This window comes from Oryctolagus cuniculus, chromosome 9, assembly GCF_051225735.1.
Source record: "Oryctolagus cuniculus isolate XC-2025 breed Fujian yellow rabbit chromosome 9, ASM5122573v1, whole genome shotgun sequence".
Classification (NCBI taxonomy): domain Eukaryota; kingdom Metazoa; phylum Chordata; class Mammalia; order Lagomorpha; family Leporidae; genus Oryctolagus; species Oryctolagus cuniculus.
This window is the reverse complement of record NC_142875.1, coordinates 108,229,679-108,244,916: the sequence shown is the minus strand read 5'-3', so window position 1 is coordinate 108,244,916 and position 15,238 is coordinate 108,229,679. Positions and strand designations below refer to the sequence as shown.

General features: G+C 36.2%; 1 protein-coding gene across 2 annotated transcripts; it reads left to right on the top strand.

The window, feature by feature from the left end:
- The first annotated feature begins 1,537 nt into the window (after positions 1–1,537).
- LOC103345395 (killer cell lectin-like receptor 2) lies at positions 1,538–14,981 on the top strand. 2 transcript variants are annotated; one of them, XM_017338117.4, is made up of 7 exons: positions 1,538–1,681; positions 2,701–2,865; positions 4,288–4,377; positions 5,540–5,782; positions 8,206–8,348; positions 10,219–10,325; positions 12,969–14,981. In XM_017338117.4, the coding sequence occupies exons 2-7, from the start codon at positions 2,766–2,768 to the stop codon at positions 13,114–13,116; spliced, it is 831 nt and encodes a 276-aa protein (XP_017193606.2). In that variant the 5' UTR covers positions 1,538–1,681; positions 2,701–2,765; the 3' UTR covers positions 13,117–14,981. The 2 variants fall into 2 exon arrangements, with proteins under 2 accessions (XP_017193606.2, XP_089160701.1); XM_089304575.1 differs by lacking the exon at positions 5,540–5,782 and having other exon boundaries at positions 1,548–1,681; positions 12,969–14,627.
- Positions 14,982–15,238: the final 257 nt, after the last annotated feature.

The following is a 15,238-nucleotide window of genomic DNA, read 5'->3' as shown; positions in this document are numbered from 1 at the left end:
TGAAATGATGTGCTTTTTATTTGTTAAAAAATTCACATATCCATCAAAATTATCTTTCTCTTTTATTAACAGTGATAAAATATCGCTCTCAATTCTGTGTTTTGATCAAAGGGACATATTGGGTGTTTCGATTAATCCTGTCTTAAATTACTGTCATCTTCTAGTGATGATCATCTTCTCATTAAAGAAGCTATTTGCCTTTTCCAGAAATTCCATGTGAGAGGCCAGTGTGGTGGGCAGTGGGTTAACCACTATTTGAGACACTGACTCTGTCTTCTTGTCCTTGCTGCTTCGCTTTCCACTCAGCTTCCCATTAATGAGCTTGGGAAAGTAGCAGGTGATGTCCCAAGTGCTTGGCCTCTGCCATTCCTGTGGGAGACCCAGACAGAGTCACCTGAAGAATGAATCAGCAAATGTAGGATTCCCCTCTCCACCCCTGCTTCTCTCGCTGTCTCTTTGCCTTTACATGAATGAACACATTTATTAAAAAGTCAAATGTGAATATTTTCACACACAACTGGTGGAATATAGAGGCGAACAACCTTTCTGGAGGGAATTTGATAATGTATATCCCAGTTCTTTAAATGTATAAATACCCTTCGACCTTATAATTTTATGTTTTAAATAATTTTCTTAGAAAACACTGAAGTTACAGGCCAAATATTTTTACACTAGAAAAAATTGGAAAAAATTTAGATGTCCAATAATAGGGGGTTGCTTAAATAAATTATGGGTATAAACATGTGGATATTAACTATATATAGTTTTTTAAATCATGCTTTAGGGTTGAACATTGTGGTGCAATGGGTAAAACCCTACTGGCTTCTACCAAGCCCAACCAACCCTGTCATGGACATTTGGAGAGTGAATCAGCAGATGGAAGATCTCTCTTTGTCTCTTTGTTGTTCTGCTTTTCAAATATATAAAAAATGAATAATTTACATTTTAGATGAATACTTTTAAAGTGAAGAAACGCTAACACTTATTGGAAAAGAATAAATTGGAAACACTACATAATGATACCAACTTTGGTAGTAACATGATGTCTGAACAAAAAACTAAAAGAATATAAACCACATTTTTTATAGGGGAATGATATGTTTTAAAATAATTTTAAAAACACATTCACCTGCAGCCCACATGAGTCCAAAAATGAAAAACTTTTTTTTTCATATAGTAACATGTAAGAGATTGTCTTCAACAGAGAGGAAATTACTTAATCCAAGAGCTAAGGTATTGAGTTGTGATCCTTCTTGTGTAAGTATAAACACATAGGGGTTTTATTCATCCCGTTGACTAGTGGCTTGTTTTATATTTGTTAATTTTCTGTGAGAGGTATTCCTCTTGTTTTCCACAACCATGTGTTGCCTTATCTTCTCAATCTGCAAATGTTAAGTTTGAGTGCTGTTTTGCAGAGTACCTAATGATTAGTTGAAATGGAGGAAGACACAGCGCGTGACCATCTTTCCTTTCCTGTAAACAACAGCTTTCATCATTCAGTTTCCTCTTATCACTTTTTCACCGGGAGGGGCAGAACGTTTTGAGTCGGAGTATCCTCACTCAGAGGCAATTCGCTTCTCGTTGTGGAGCCCCTAAGGGATCTTGGACCGGCGTGGACGACTTCTCCCTCATATTGGGGGGCCATTTCTTCCACCTGCATCACTGCACGGCACAGATCCAGGTAACACCTGCATTTATTTCCTTGGATCTTTGCACCTGGTTGTCTTATTAATACTACTTATTCTAGGAATATGGCACTGAACTACAAGTGACTTGGCCTGAGAAGGAGCGTGGTAGGAAAGCATTCCCTCTCTGCGTTAGAATTGCACGGACTCTGCAGCGTGTCAGAATTGAGGTTCAGCGTCCAGGATGAGTTATCTTCTCTTTCTCAATATGCTATGAGTTATGCTTTGTGTTCTGAACATAAAGAAGACCTAGTTGAGGAGTTATTTATTTTTTGGTGCTAATTATTTACATATTATGCATCCCTATTGAAGGATTCTGTAGCAGAAAGGTCTTTTTAGTAGGAAGTTAGAGAATGTGTGAATACTTAAGCATAGAAAAATTTGTAAATTAATAAAACATAAAAGAACAATGACATGTTCAATTTGTTTCTACATATTTTCTCTTCTTGGATACTATCTTTTCTCACTAATTAATGTAAAAAAGCAAAGTAAATTTTAAATTTTATTGTTTAATATTTCTTTTCACTGATATCTATTACTAGACTGACCCTTACTGGACATTATTTAATAAGTACCTACTGACAAAAGCTTTGATGGCAACATCACATACGGGAACCTAAGAGATTTTTATTCAGCTTATCTTGCACAGGACACTGGACTTGGAAATGTTCACCAACTTGTGATATTCACCCTCATGTAATCATTTACAGTTAGTGTATAAGATATACTTTGGGAAGCACTCTGATAGAGCCATGTGTAATTGAAAAGAAGAGCTTTTAAAAACATTTATATGCATGTCAAGATATGTGTTTCTTAAGCCAAGCCATTTATACTTTCAGAATGTAGAATTCTTATTGTTAGAATCAACCATTTAAACGTGTTTCAGATATCTGATGTGGTACCAATTTTACCTAACATTTTTATACGTATGTTGCACATTTTGAGTGAAATCGACTGAATAAATAGGACTAATAATCTACTAGATGTCTTTTTTATTCTTTACACTTTTCTTTAGGAAGCATCGTGTTGCAAAGTGCTGCTGCAAAAACATTGCTCTCCTTCTAGAACAGCAATCAGAAGATGGCTTATTCATCTTTGAGATATCTTCGGTTTTCTTCAGAATCACAGAATACATTAAGGCCTGATGTCGCTCAACAGCCTGGGAAAACTGATAACAAAGGTATATATTTATTTAAATTACTTAGAATATATAAATATGTATTTAAGATGTATTTATTTATTTGAGGTGGGGGAGATACACAGAGAGAAACACATCTTTGATTCACTGGTTTACTCACCAAATGGCCACAACAGCTGGGGCTGGGACAAGCCAAAGACAGGAGTTTGAAACTCCACCTGGGTCCCCAACATAGGTGGCTGGCACCCAAGTACTTGTGCCATCTTCTGCTGCTTCCACAGGCACATTAGCAGGGAGCTATATTGAAAGTGAGGCAGTCGAGATTTGAACCAGTGCAGTAAGGGATGCTGGCGTCACAAGTGGAGGCTTAATCTGCTGGGCCATAATGCTGATCCCAAGGTATATATTTTAAGCATCTAAATTCACCTCTGTTTTATGGATTACCAAACTTGAGGTTAAAAATTTATGGACTTTTGGATGTTAAGTGGTTACAAGAAACATTAACTAGCTAGAATAGTAGAACAGATTTTTTTTTAACATGAAGTTAAGAGAATGGAGAAATTAATGAATTCCTTGAAATTTGAGGAGCTAATGGAGTGCTTTTATTAAGTTTGGTCAAGAATAATCATAGACTAGTGTCTCACGAAAACATAGCATTTCTTAGAGAAATGTCTTGCAGAATGTATGACATGAAAAATATGTGTTAAAAAATGTTATTTTTCTGACAATAAATGTTTTAAGTGCCTTAAATATATATTAAATCTGGAGGACCATGAGCATTCAAAAATGTTTGCATCAAAGGGACATTCTAATTTTTTTGTTCTCTCTCTACCTATTGTCACAATTAAACTAAACTGAGAATAACTTTTACTGTTTTAATGTGGTGATAATCAAAGATAAATTTTTTAGATAATGAGGACCTTAAAAGCAAAAGGATACAGTGTTGTGTAGAGAATAATAGAACTGATGATAAAGAAAGTGGATTTCTAGAAATTTTTGTGAGGATGGACGCTGATTGATTTTGCAATCTACAATACTCATATTGGTGATCACTTTTGCAATCCAGAATATGCATTATTAGTGACTGCATTCTCAAGAATATTGCTTGCTTTTTCCTTTTCATGGTTAGTTGTGATCACAGAAAGTAGTACACATGTCACTTTGGACTCTCTTGCATGTCTTATGTCAATTGCTGTTGATGACTGTATCAGGTATATGCTTTTGAAACCTAGTAGAACTATTCTTGTTCATGAAATCTCTGCAATGAGGAAATATCAGCCAGATATCTTAAACTTTAAAATCACAACTTTATGTTATAAATCTAAGTCATTTTATATGAAATATTCTTGTAAATCTTTTAAAGACGATTGTCCCTTTGTTTCAAACAGTGACCTTGGAAAATAAAGTGAGTAGTAACAGGCTCTTTTGCTGGTAATTTTTTGTTCTTTCCTTTTTTCTTTAAAGAATTTTCAGTGCCTTGGCATCTCATGGCAGTGACGTTTGGATTCCTCTGTTTACTTCTCTCAGTGACGATCATAGTGTTGCTGACAAAGAGTGAGTAATGGAATTCCATCTTTCTAATCTGAGGAATTGCAGTAAACATTTGATGGACAGATAAATAATAATAATGTTCCCTGCTGAAAAATCTGGAAACCTCCCAGATGGTTTTGGAGTTTGTTGATTTTTTTCAGGAACATATCACACTGTGGTTTTCATTTTGCTTACCTAGTTCACTGGCTCTGAAGCTGTGATGAGCTCTCTCATTCCACATAATTCATGGGAACATTCCTTTTGGTAGATTATTGTGCAGTATTCTGACGTTGAGTTGAGATCATTGTCAGTTTGAGATAAACACTTTGGCTTATTTTAGTATATAATAATGAAATAGTTTAGTAAGAAGAATGAAAACACAGATGCAAGATGTACTTGAATTTAAGCTTTATCTTGTATTTGGATTCTTTCTCATCTTTAGAGAAAACCATGGATATACTACATTTGTAGGGACTCGTCGATTTTCTGATTTTTTTCATCTACTCTAATAATAATTGTGCCATATCTTCATGTTGTTTAGTTCAGGTTGATTTTTTTTTTAATTTCAGGGGAGAGAGAGAGAGAGAGAGAGAGAGAGACAGAGAGAGAAATGGAAGGAAGGAAGTTTGTTCCATTTGTTGATTCACTTCCAAAATGCCTGCAGCTTACGTTGGGAGTAATGGATTCAATGATTCTCGGCTCCCACATGGGTGGCAGGAGCTAAACTTCTGGAGTTATCACAACTGCCTATCACGAAATTGGAATCAAGTGCCAGGGCTGGGGCCAGGGATTGAACCCAGATACTCTAATATAGGACATGGATATCCTAACAGCTAAACCAAACATCTGCCCACTAGGTTAGGTTTTTGTATTAGGATGATGTATCATTAAATGTTAACAAACTGAATTTTAATTTGCTACTTATTTGTAAATGATGTGCTGTTAAAAATGAACTAAACTGTAAGGTATGGTGTTAGCCATCATGATGCTATTCAGGTATTTTATTTATGCTATCCTTAAGATGCTAACAGTGAGAAATTTGACGTTTCCATTTCTGTGGTCAGTTAATTGAGGTGTTACTCTCTAAATGTCAAATTACTGGAGTAATCATTTGCGCTGGTGGTCTTTAATTTCACTGTTTGATCCTCATGAGTATATTTTTGTATATCTGTGCTACACATTTTAGTTTTCCATCTTAGTCAAGAAAAACATCAACAGCAGGAATTTCTAGGAAACCTCACTCAAAAGTACCACTTTGTACGAAATGATAACTATTTAAAGAAGCGACTCTTGGAAAATAAGACTTTAGAATATGACACTCTCAAATATGAAACCTTTCTAATGAAAAATGCACTGGAGTCACTTATTTTAAAAAAGAATGGATGTTATGCAAAAGAAGATACCGTCCCGAAATCTCTGTACAATCCAGGTATGGAAGAAATCTGGAAGGATTCACTGTGTCCTCTTGCATCATTTGTTCCCCTCTAGAAGCCTTGAGGTCTAACAAGCAGGCTATGGCTAGTGATCTGTGGCTCTACTGGACAGCTCTGAATTTGTGCCTTTCAGATGCAGGGGGTTGGAATCCCTGGAACCATATTTGCATGCGTAGAGCCCTGTGGTTCCCCAGACTCCAGGGCAGTTTTTGCCTCCTCTCCATTCCCAGATGGTGAAACAGTATGCCAGCACCCCTCAGAACTCAGCTGCTCTGGCGCTGTGAGACTTAGGGTGTTGCTCACATATAAGCAATATAAGGCTTTCACAATAAATATACTTGGCCTACAATGGGCCTTAATGCTGTTATAAAGATAATTTGTGTGTATGTTTGGTGTGTGTATATGTTGGTGCCTTGACTTCAGATATTTGGCAATTTATGACCACTAATACCAGTGTAATTTTAATAACTCATAGAAAAAACTCTGCAAGTGTTTCAAAAATTTTTGCAACAAAATAAACATTTTAATTCCATTTTTAATGAACTCTCATATATACTTCCTGCACTCTATCTGCAAGATTTGTCATAGCGTGGATGTGTTGAAATCATTAAAAATAGCCAAGATATAAAAAATATTAAATCCCATGCAGTAAATTTTATTATCTTGCATATGATGGAATGAATTGACCATATTTATCAAAAATTACTAAATTTAGGATTTAGAGTTTTCAAAGAGTTTTGAGTATTTAACCTTGGTACATAGTATAAATTTTATGTTTAAATTATTAAAAAATTTTACATTGTAAATATAAATATGTGAAGAGAAAAGAAAAAGTTCAAAAATGTATTTTAATTTAGAAAGCACACTAGAGTTTTTAAAAGCTTGGTTTAATTTTGTCATATTTAAACAGTTGAATCAAGGTGTTATTAACAGAAAAACTGCATGGGTTAAATATGCATGATTTGTTAAGTTGGACATAAGCATTCCCTTATGACACCATTACCACAAGAAGGATAATAGACATATCCATCAACTGCCAAAAGTTCAGATGAGTGATTTTTTAACTGCTGCATAGAGATGAGAACATGTCATATTTGTCTTTCTGTGTCTTGCTTGTATCACTGAAATTAATGATCTCCAGGTCCATCTATTTTGTTGCCTGGGTCAGAATTTCACTCTTTTTATTTCTGAGCAATATTCCGTTGTGTATATATCTCACTTTTTAAAATCCACTCATCCATTCATGGACACCTCAGTTAATTCCAGATCCTGGCTGTGCTGAATAGTGCTGCATGAACAGGGGAGCAAAGGTTTTTCTTTCATATGCTGATTTAATTTCCTTCGGATGTAAACTCAGAAGTGAATAGTGGGGTCATATGGTGGATCTACTTAAAAATTACATATTATGAAACATGCTACAGAGAAAAAAACAGATCTGTGATACAGAGTATTGGACAAAAATCTCTTCCCTTGAAAGGAAACACCTCTCAGAGAAGGTCACATGTAAGCTGGAATCTGAAGGGTGAGAAGGAGGCCCCAGTGATGGGAAGAAGCGAGGGAAAAGAATTTAAGGCACAGGGAACAGCTAGTGCTGAGATGCTGAGGTGGGAAACGGATGGTTATGGTCTGGAAACAGTAGAGCCCTGTTGTAGTTAGGGTACGAGTATGTGAACAAGTGGGAGAGTGACTCAGGGGACAGGATCTAAATCAGAACAATCACAAGGATCTACTCTCATTATTCCTCCTCTTTTACAGATGAGGCAGTTTAGGTGATCCTTTTGTGCCATTGCCAGTAAGTCGTGGAACGGCATTGTTTTCACGAGATTCCAGATCTGGGACTCCTCCCAGGGCTGGGGAATATCCAGACCACAGACTTTATAATCATTTGGTCTGGCCCTGCCAAGGCAACCACATGTGCAACTCAAAATTCAATAAATCAAGAGCCGGCAAATTTTTAAGTTGGTAATTTTATATAGTCCCAAATGATGAAAGCAGAAAAAAGATTCCCCACCCCTGGAAGCAGATAAAATGAACAAGTTATAATCTAAAAAACATTGTTCTGTACTGGTTTATTACATTAGCATGACGTCCTCCAGGTTTCACCCATGCTTTCACAGGTGGCAGGATCTACATCTTTAAGGCTGAAAAATGTAAATGCCATTCATCATGTGTGTACCACATCATTCATCCATCAGTGGACATTTAGGTTGCTTGCATATCCTGGCTATTGTGGAAAATGCTGCCTTGAACATGGAAGTGTAGCTATCTCTCGGCATTCCTGAACCTTATGATTCCCATATTATTACTATTATAGATAGATTTGAGCCTTTTTTGTCAGTTATGGGGAGCTGATAAATATATTGTTCTGATTCACAGAAGACCAGATAATAAGTTTAATGACTGATCTTACATGTTGTAGGTAAACTCTATGAAGACTACTGGTCCTGTTATGGAGTACACTGCTATTATTTTGTTTTGCAAGATAAAAGCTGGACGGGATGTAAACAAACTTGCCAAAGTTACGGTTCCTCCCTTTTGAAGATTGACAATGAACATGAACTGGTATCACAGACTCCTCCATGTACTCTCAATCTCATGAATGTGTCTCTCCTCTGTGACACAAGATGCTGCGAAGGGGAGGGTGGTCCAGAAAGAGAGATCTTCAGCTGTTTTTCCTATTGTGTGGGGAAGATTGCAGAGTTCAGAATCTCCCTGGAAACCCTGTCTGCTAATAAGCATATGATCCTGCTACTCATTAAGTGTTCAATGCACATGATCTATTATGATGATGATTCGGAAGGGTGAAGTTTGTAATCCTCTCTCTCCAAGGAGTCTGCAGTAGTGCCACTTAATAAGAAAATATGCCTTTCCTTGGAGGAAGTACTTATCTGAACTGTTGGTAACCTGCACCCTAGAACCACAGTTATTTTTTCCCTATGGGGTGGCAAGCAGTGGGGGTGCAGCGTAATCTAGGAGTTACTACCAGGAACTCAGCATTCAGACTGCCTGGCTCCAACCCAACTTTGCCACTTGTTGCTGGGTGACCTTCAGTAAATTTCTTAACCTCTCTGAGCCTATCTACAAAATGGAGATGATAATGAGCACCATCAAAGTGATAGCAGTTTTACAAATTAACCTCACAGTGATTTGAGAGCATCTGTACATCACATTTACTTAATAATCTTATAATATCAAGATGCATATCTTAAAAAATAAAACAGAAAATACAGTGGAAACAATATTAAGATAGTCTCTTTTAAAAGAAGATTATTTATTTCAAAGTCAGAGTTACAGAAAGAGAGGGAGAGACAGGAGACAGAGGGGGCAGAATATCTTCCTTCCATTGGGTCACTCCTCAGATAACTGCAATGGCCAGGGTTGAGCCAAGCTAGGTGGAAGTCTGGAACAAGGAGTTTCATCCAGGTCTCCATGGAGGTCTCAGAGGCTCAAGCGCTTGGGTCATCCTCAGCTGCTCTGCTTTTTCCAGGCCATTAGCAGGGAACCGGATCAGAAGTGGAGGAGCTGGGATAAGAACCGGTACCCATATGTGATGCTGGCATTTCAGGTTGCGGCTTGACCCACTACGCTGCATCACCAACCTGGAGATTGTCTTTTAAATTTAGTATTAAGAAAAATAATCCAAATGCACGAAGTGTGTTTTTATAGAGAAATGTTTGCAAACATCAGCCTGAAACTTCTATTTATCTTTTAAAAAACAACTTAAAAATTATATGCAATACAATAAATCTTTGAAATCCCATTAAAGACTTTGTGATGTAAAGTCACAAAGTAATTCTATTTTATAGAGTAAAACATAAATATAAGTCTACATTTCAGATGGCAGTCATTTAATCAGACTTACATGTCACGTTGGTATGGTACATTTCAGGTATATTTTACACTTCCAAACACTGCCTCCCTTCCTTTTATCCCTTTCAACTACTCACCTAAAACAAGGCTTTCTCTTGTGAGTCTGAAGCCTGTAATGCATGCCCCCCAATCTGTTTTTATTTTAATAAATTCATTTTGAAGACCCCTTCTTTCAATTAAGATTATGTGATGATCCCTTCTCTACACCATTAAATATTCTTTTGGAACATGAGCTTAGTAGTTTCATAAGTGTCATGAATTATTTAACAAATTTCTTATTTGTAGATATTTCAATTTAAAATTTTTCCATGTTTTAAATAATCCAGGAGACCAGCAGCCAATTTTCACAAATATAAATAGTCTAATATGAGAAAGCTGCTTTGAAAAATGAAAATACAAGGTTTGAAGGATTGAGATTTTCTAGAAAGTAGAGACTGAAGGTGATATTTAGAGTGGCAGCAAGGTACTGGCCATAGACACCCAGCTGGTCCCTCTACTTGTCCAGCTTATTCATCCACCAGTTGGGAACTTAGTACCATAATGTGTTTTATTTCTTTTATAGGCATTTGTTCAATTTCACATTCATAAAAATACCTGCTGGATTGGATTGTCATTTAATGATGTGGAATGGAAATGGAAATGGCTTGGTGCTGGCACATCACCTGGAATGTAAGTTTCTGGAATGTATTCAGACTCTAACATTGGTGTGGGAGTTGGAAGGGGTGCATCTAACAAGTCGTCTCTCATCTCAAGTGGAGTCCATTGGTAAGAAAAGAAGAATTAGGGAGAAAGTATTTTAGCGAGTATATATTCTTTTCATTATGTAAACATTTGGGCTATCTTTAGTTCTGATCTGCTGCTAAACTATTGATTTTTTTAAAAAAATAATTTACACTTTTTACTTCTAGGCATCCTTTTTATGTTTTCCAATATATTTGTTGGCCATTAATATTTCAAGGTGTCTTATTTATTGTAAGGTATTAAAGTATTTATTGTACAGCTGGTATCTGGTAGTTCTAATATTTGGAGTTTTGTGGGTCTAATCTATTGTTTTTGCTGCCTTTTGTTCATAATGCTATTTTCTTTGTAATACGTAGTGATCATTTTCTTCTTTCTGAACTGGTTTGGAAACTAGTTAAGGTTTGTGATGGAGGTGGTGGCTTCCCCAAGAAAGAATTTGCTTTTGTTGACTGCTTAGGGGCACTGTGAGTCTGGGTCACTTTTTTTTTTAAAAAAATTATTTATTTATTTGTTTATTATAATTTTATTTCAGAGAGGGGGAAAGAGAAGAAGAGAGAAAGATAGGATTGATGATCTTCCATTTGCTGATTCACTCCTCAAATACCTGCAATTGTCAGGGCTGAGCCAGGCTGAACAGGAACCTAGAACTCAATCTGGGTCTCGCACATGGGTGGTAGGGACTCAAGTACTTGAGCCATCACCTGATGCATCCCACAGTGTGCATCAGCAGGAAGCTGGATTTGGGAGTGCAGCCAGGAGTCAATCCTAGGTGCTCCTATGTGGGATGCAAGCATCTAAAGTAGTATCCTAACTGCTGTATCAAGCACCCACCCCACATCTGGGCTACTTTTAATAGTAAGTGTAAGTCCCGCAAATATTTGTTTTGTAGGAATACAATGGCTAGGAACCCATGAAAGATATCATTCAGGAAATTACCTTGATATACTTGTATATTCCAAGTACACGCTCAGCTAACTATGTCAGAGATCACAGGACAGAAATTCTCACAGACCAAGTTAGGTGCTCATACCACACAGTTAATTCTGTCAATTAGAACCCATAGCACACTGTATGAGAGGCTGAAAGGATCACCTGAATCACAAGTGAGGCAGTCTTCATATGGCTGGATTCCCTCTGCGGCATAATCTTTAGCTGTCCATGCTGCGTTTTGCTTTACCAGACTTAAGGTTTGAGTAAGAAATACCAATAGGAAAAGGTTCTTGTAGTCAGTGCATACATTTTTTGTATTAGGGAGATGTAGGGGCATATAAGCCTGGCCAAAGCTGCAACTTTTTGATTAACCTGATGAGTAGTTCAATTTAATTTGTGTGTCTTGGACAAGTGCTTGAATGGATATCATCAATGGATGATGAATTTAAACCTCATAAACTTTTAATGTGTGTATTCTTCATGTAAATTTGTGCATATTTGGTGTCTACTTGATCCTTTATTCCTTTTTTTATGTCTATGTTCATCACACACATGCTCTGCTTACTTTATCTGTACCCAACATGTCTCATAGTTTACTCATTTGCCTTTCCACACCTAATGTGCATTATACATTCTGCCTATGTCTTTGAAGCTACATTCATTTCATCCATTTTCCTTATTTGTTTTTTCTCTTTTTTTTTTCTGTAGTAGATTTGACAATTCTTAAGTAACATAGTAAATGCAAATTATATGAGGGATTCAATTCAAAAATTGAATTATTAGGTAAGATTATTCTTTCCTCTTCTGCTTACATTCAAGACTCAAGACAGTTCTAGAGTGATTTAAATTGAAGATATGTCATTTCAGGGTCTCAGCCTTAGGTGGCTTGTCTTCTATTTAGAATCTCTATCTTGGATGGAATTCATTGTTCAGCCTACCACATTCATTAATGGAAAAACTGGCTATAGTGCTTCAGTCACCCTTCTGAACTTCCACCTCTACTTAACCCTCAGCCTGACTGTGAATCTGCTTCTTGCCATTTGATGAGCATATTCAAGAAGGTTCAACATCTTATTTATCCAGTATTTTAAATTATATTCAATAGAAAATAACTCTTGCCCTCAATCTACCTACTTTTTTTTCTGAAATAGGTGTCTTACTTTATCAATGGATTGTCAAGTTTTGGCTCAACTATTAGTTATGGGGTGGGGAAGACAAATAAATAAAACAAACAAAAACATCAATCAAAAATTCTCATCTCTGGCTATATTCCAATTCTATTTTTTCTCCTTAAAGTATATGCACACGAGACCTGGTTATCTGTGTCATAGAAATTCAGTTCTTTTAAATTCCTAATTTTTATTGAAAAAATAAAATAAGAAAGCAGGTTTAGTATATTTTAATCTCAGAGCCATATTGAAAAGTAATTTTTTTTGCTGATCAAAAATTGCCAGTGTGGAATAAACTGGGAGAGTTTAGGTGAATGTATTTAATAGGCCAAGCACTAAAGAAAATCTTTGGTGTTGAAGCTTGATTAATGTTTCTATATATGAAGAATTTAGAAAATAGAGTTAAAATCATGAATTATGTCATTGAAAATTCAGATTTAAACAGTTGATCTTTATATTTTCTGTTCTACAGGAATTTCACAGTCATGAATTTGCCTTCTGGGAGAGGAAGATGTGCATTTTTGACGTCAACAGGATATCAGCTATCGATTGCTCTAAAACCTACAGCTGCATCTGTGAAAAGAAAATCAATTGTAATTTCTAATTCAATGTGCACTTAGAAGAAAAGATAACATTGGAAATGCTGTCCTATTTTTGTTTTCTGTAATAATTTGTGATTACTACTAACACATGTTTTTGACCGCAATGTTTAGCCCAATGTAGAAACAGAGGTGAGCTGGTGAATTGGTGTTTCGGAACGTGACATAAGAGCCCAGCACCATCTTCTTCCTGTAGACAACTGCAGAATTTTGTCCTTGGAAAGAAGTTGCTCCTTTCTTTATGGACCCAAGAAATTACTCTTTCTGTTTTTCTGGGCCACACAGAACACTGATTAGAGAACCTTGGTACACAGCCTGGATCATTTCCTTCTCAATGGGATAAGCCAAATCAGTATCATCTGACCTTGATGATATAATTAAGAACTAGAATATAGTTAATTTTTACTATCTAGAAGCATACCTCATCTTTAAAAATTATTTTGTTATAAAATTTAAATTCAAATTTACTGAATATTTGAAACATTAGTACAAGGAACTTCCATGTAACTTTTACCTACAGTTATCAATTGTTTGTTTTGTTCTGTTTCACTCCCTTCCCTTTCACTTTCACCATTCTCTTCTCGATGCTCCATATGATAAAATAAATTGAAGACATGATATTCCTTTGTCTAAATATTTTCCAAGAAAAGAACTTTGTCTTTTTTTAATTTTTATTTTAAATTTTTTCAAAAGATTTATTTATTTATTTATTTGAAAGTCAGAGTTACACAGAGAGAGGAGAGGCAGAGACAGAGAGAGGTCTTCCATCCGATGGTTCACTCCCCACTTGGCTGCATCAGCCAGAGCTGCGCCGATCCGAAGCCAGGAGCCAGGAGCTTCTTCCAGGTCTCCCATGCAGCTGCAGGGGCTCAAGGACTTGGGTCATCCTTTACTGCTTTCCCAGGCCATAGCAGAGAGCTGGATCAGAAGTGGAGCAGCCAGGACTCGAACTGGTGCCCAAATAGGATGCCAGTGCCTCAGGCCAGGGCATTAACAAATTGTATTTGTTACAAGTTTCATGTATTTCATATATACAGATTTAGGAACATAGTGATACTTCCCACCCACCCTAGAGCCCTTCTTCCTCCTCTCTCTAATTCCTACTCTTAATTTTTACAAAGATCTACTTTCAGTTTACTTAATGATCATAAGGTTAATCCCACACTAAGTAAAAGAGTTCAACAAATTGTATGAAGAAAAAAACACTGTTCAACAGAAGAGACAAGGGCTATAAACAATCATCAAAGAACTTTGTCTTATAGAATCATGCTACAATGATCCAAATCAGAAAAATTTAGCATATATATGGTCTTTTGTCCAATTTTGTCCATTGACCTGACAATGTCACTAATAAATATTTTTCTCCAAGTTCAGAATAATACGTGTATCTAATTATGATACCCATGATATGCCCTTTAATCTGGAAAAGATACTTAAATTTTCTTTCTTTCTTGACCTTGACATTGTAAAACTCAGTCTCACTGAGTTAGTCTTTATAGTATTTGTATACAATAAATGCACCCATTTATAAGCCATGAGAGATATTGGTTTTTCCAAATATGTATACTTCTTACACATTATCAAACCAAATCTAAAACATTTCTATCACCTCCAAAAGTTTGTTTCTGCATCATGCCATCCATTTGACCCCAGGTGACCACTGATAGATTAACTGTCACTGTAAATTAGTTTAGCTTAGTCTAGAATTAAATGCATCCTGCACATTTTTGTAGATGGCTACTTTTTGCTCAGCATGTTTTTGAAATTAATCCATTCTTTGTCACGTGTCAGTAGCTCACTCTCTTTGTTATTAAGTAGTATTCTATGCAGGTATACCACAATTTGTTCATGGTTTTTGGCTACTGTGAATAAAGCTGCCATGATCATTTATGTGCAAGCCTCTGTGTGGGGATATGTTTTCATTTCTTTTTGGTAAATACCTTGGAGTATTTGAGAAGAAACTTCTAGACTGCTTTTCAATGTAGCTGCATCATTTGACTTTCCCAGAAGCAACAAATGAGTTCCCATTGCTCACCATTGCTGTCAGCACTTGATATTACCAGTGTTTTTAACTTTTAACCATTGTGGTGAGTGTGTAGTGGAATCTGATGTCTTTAAATTTGTATTTCCCTTAATTTTCTCC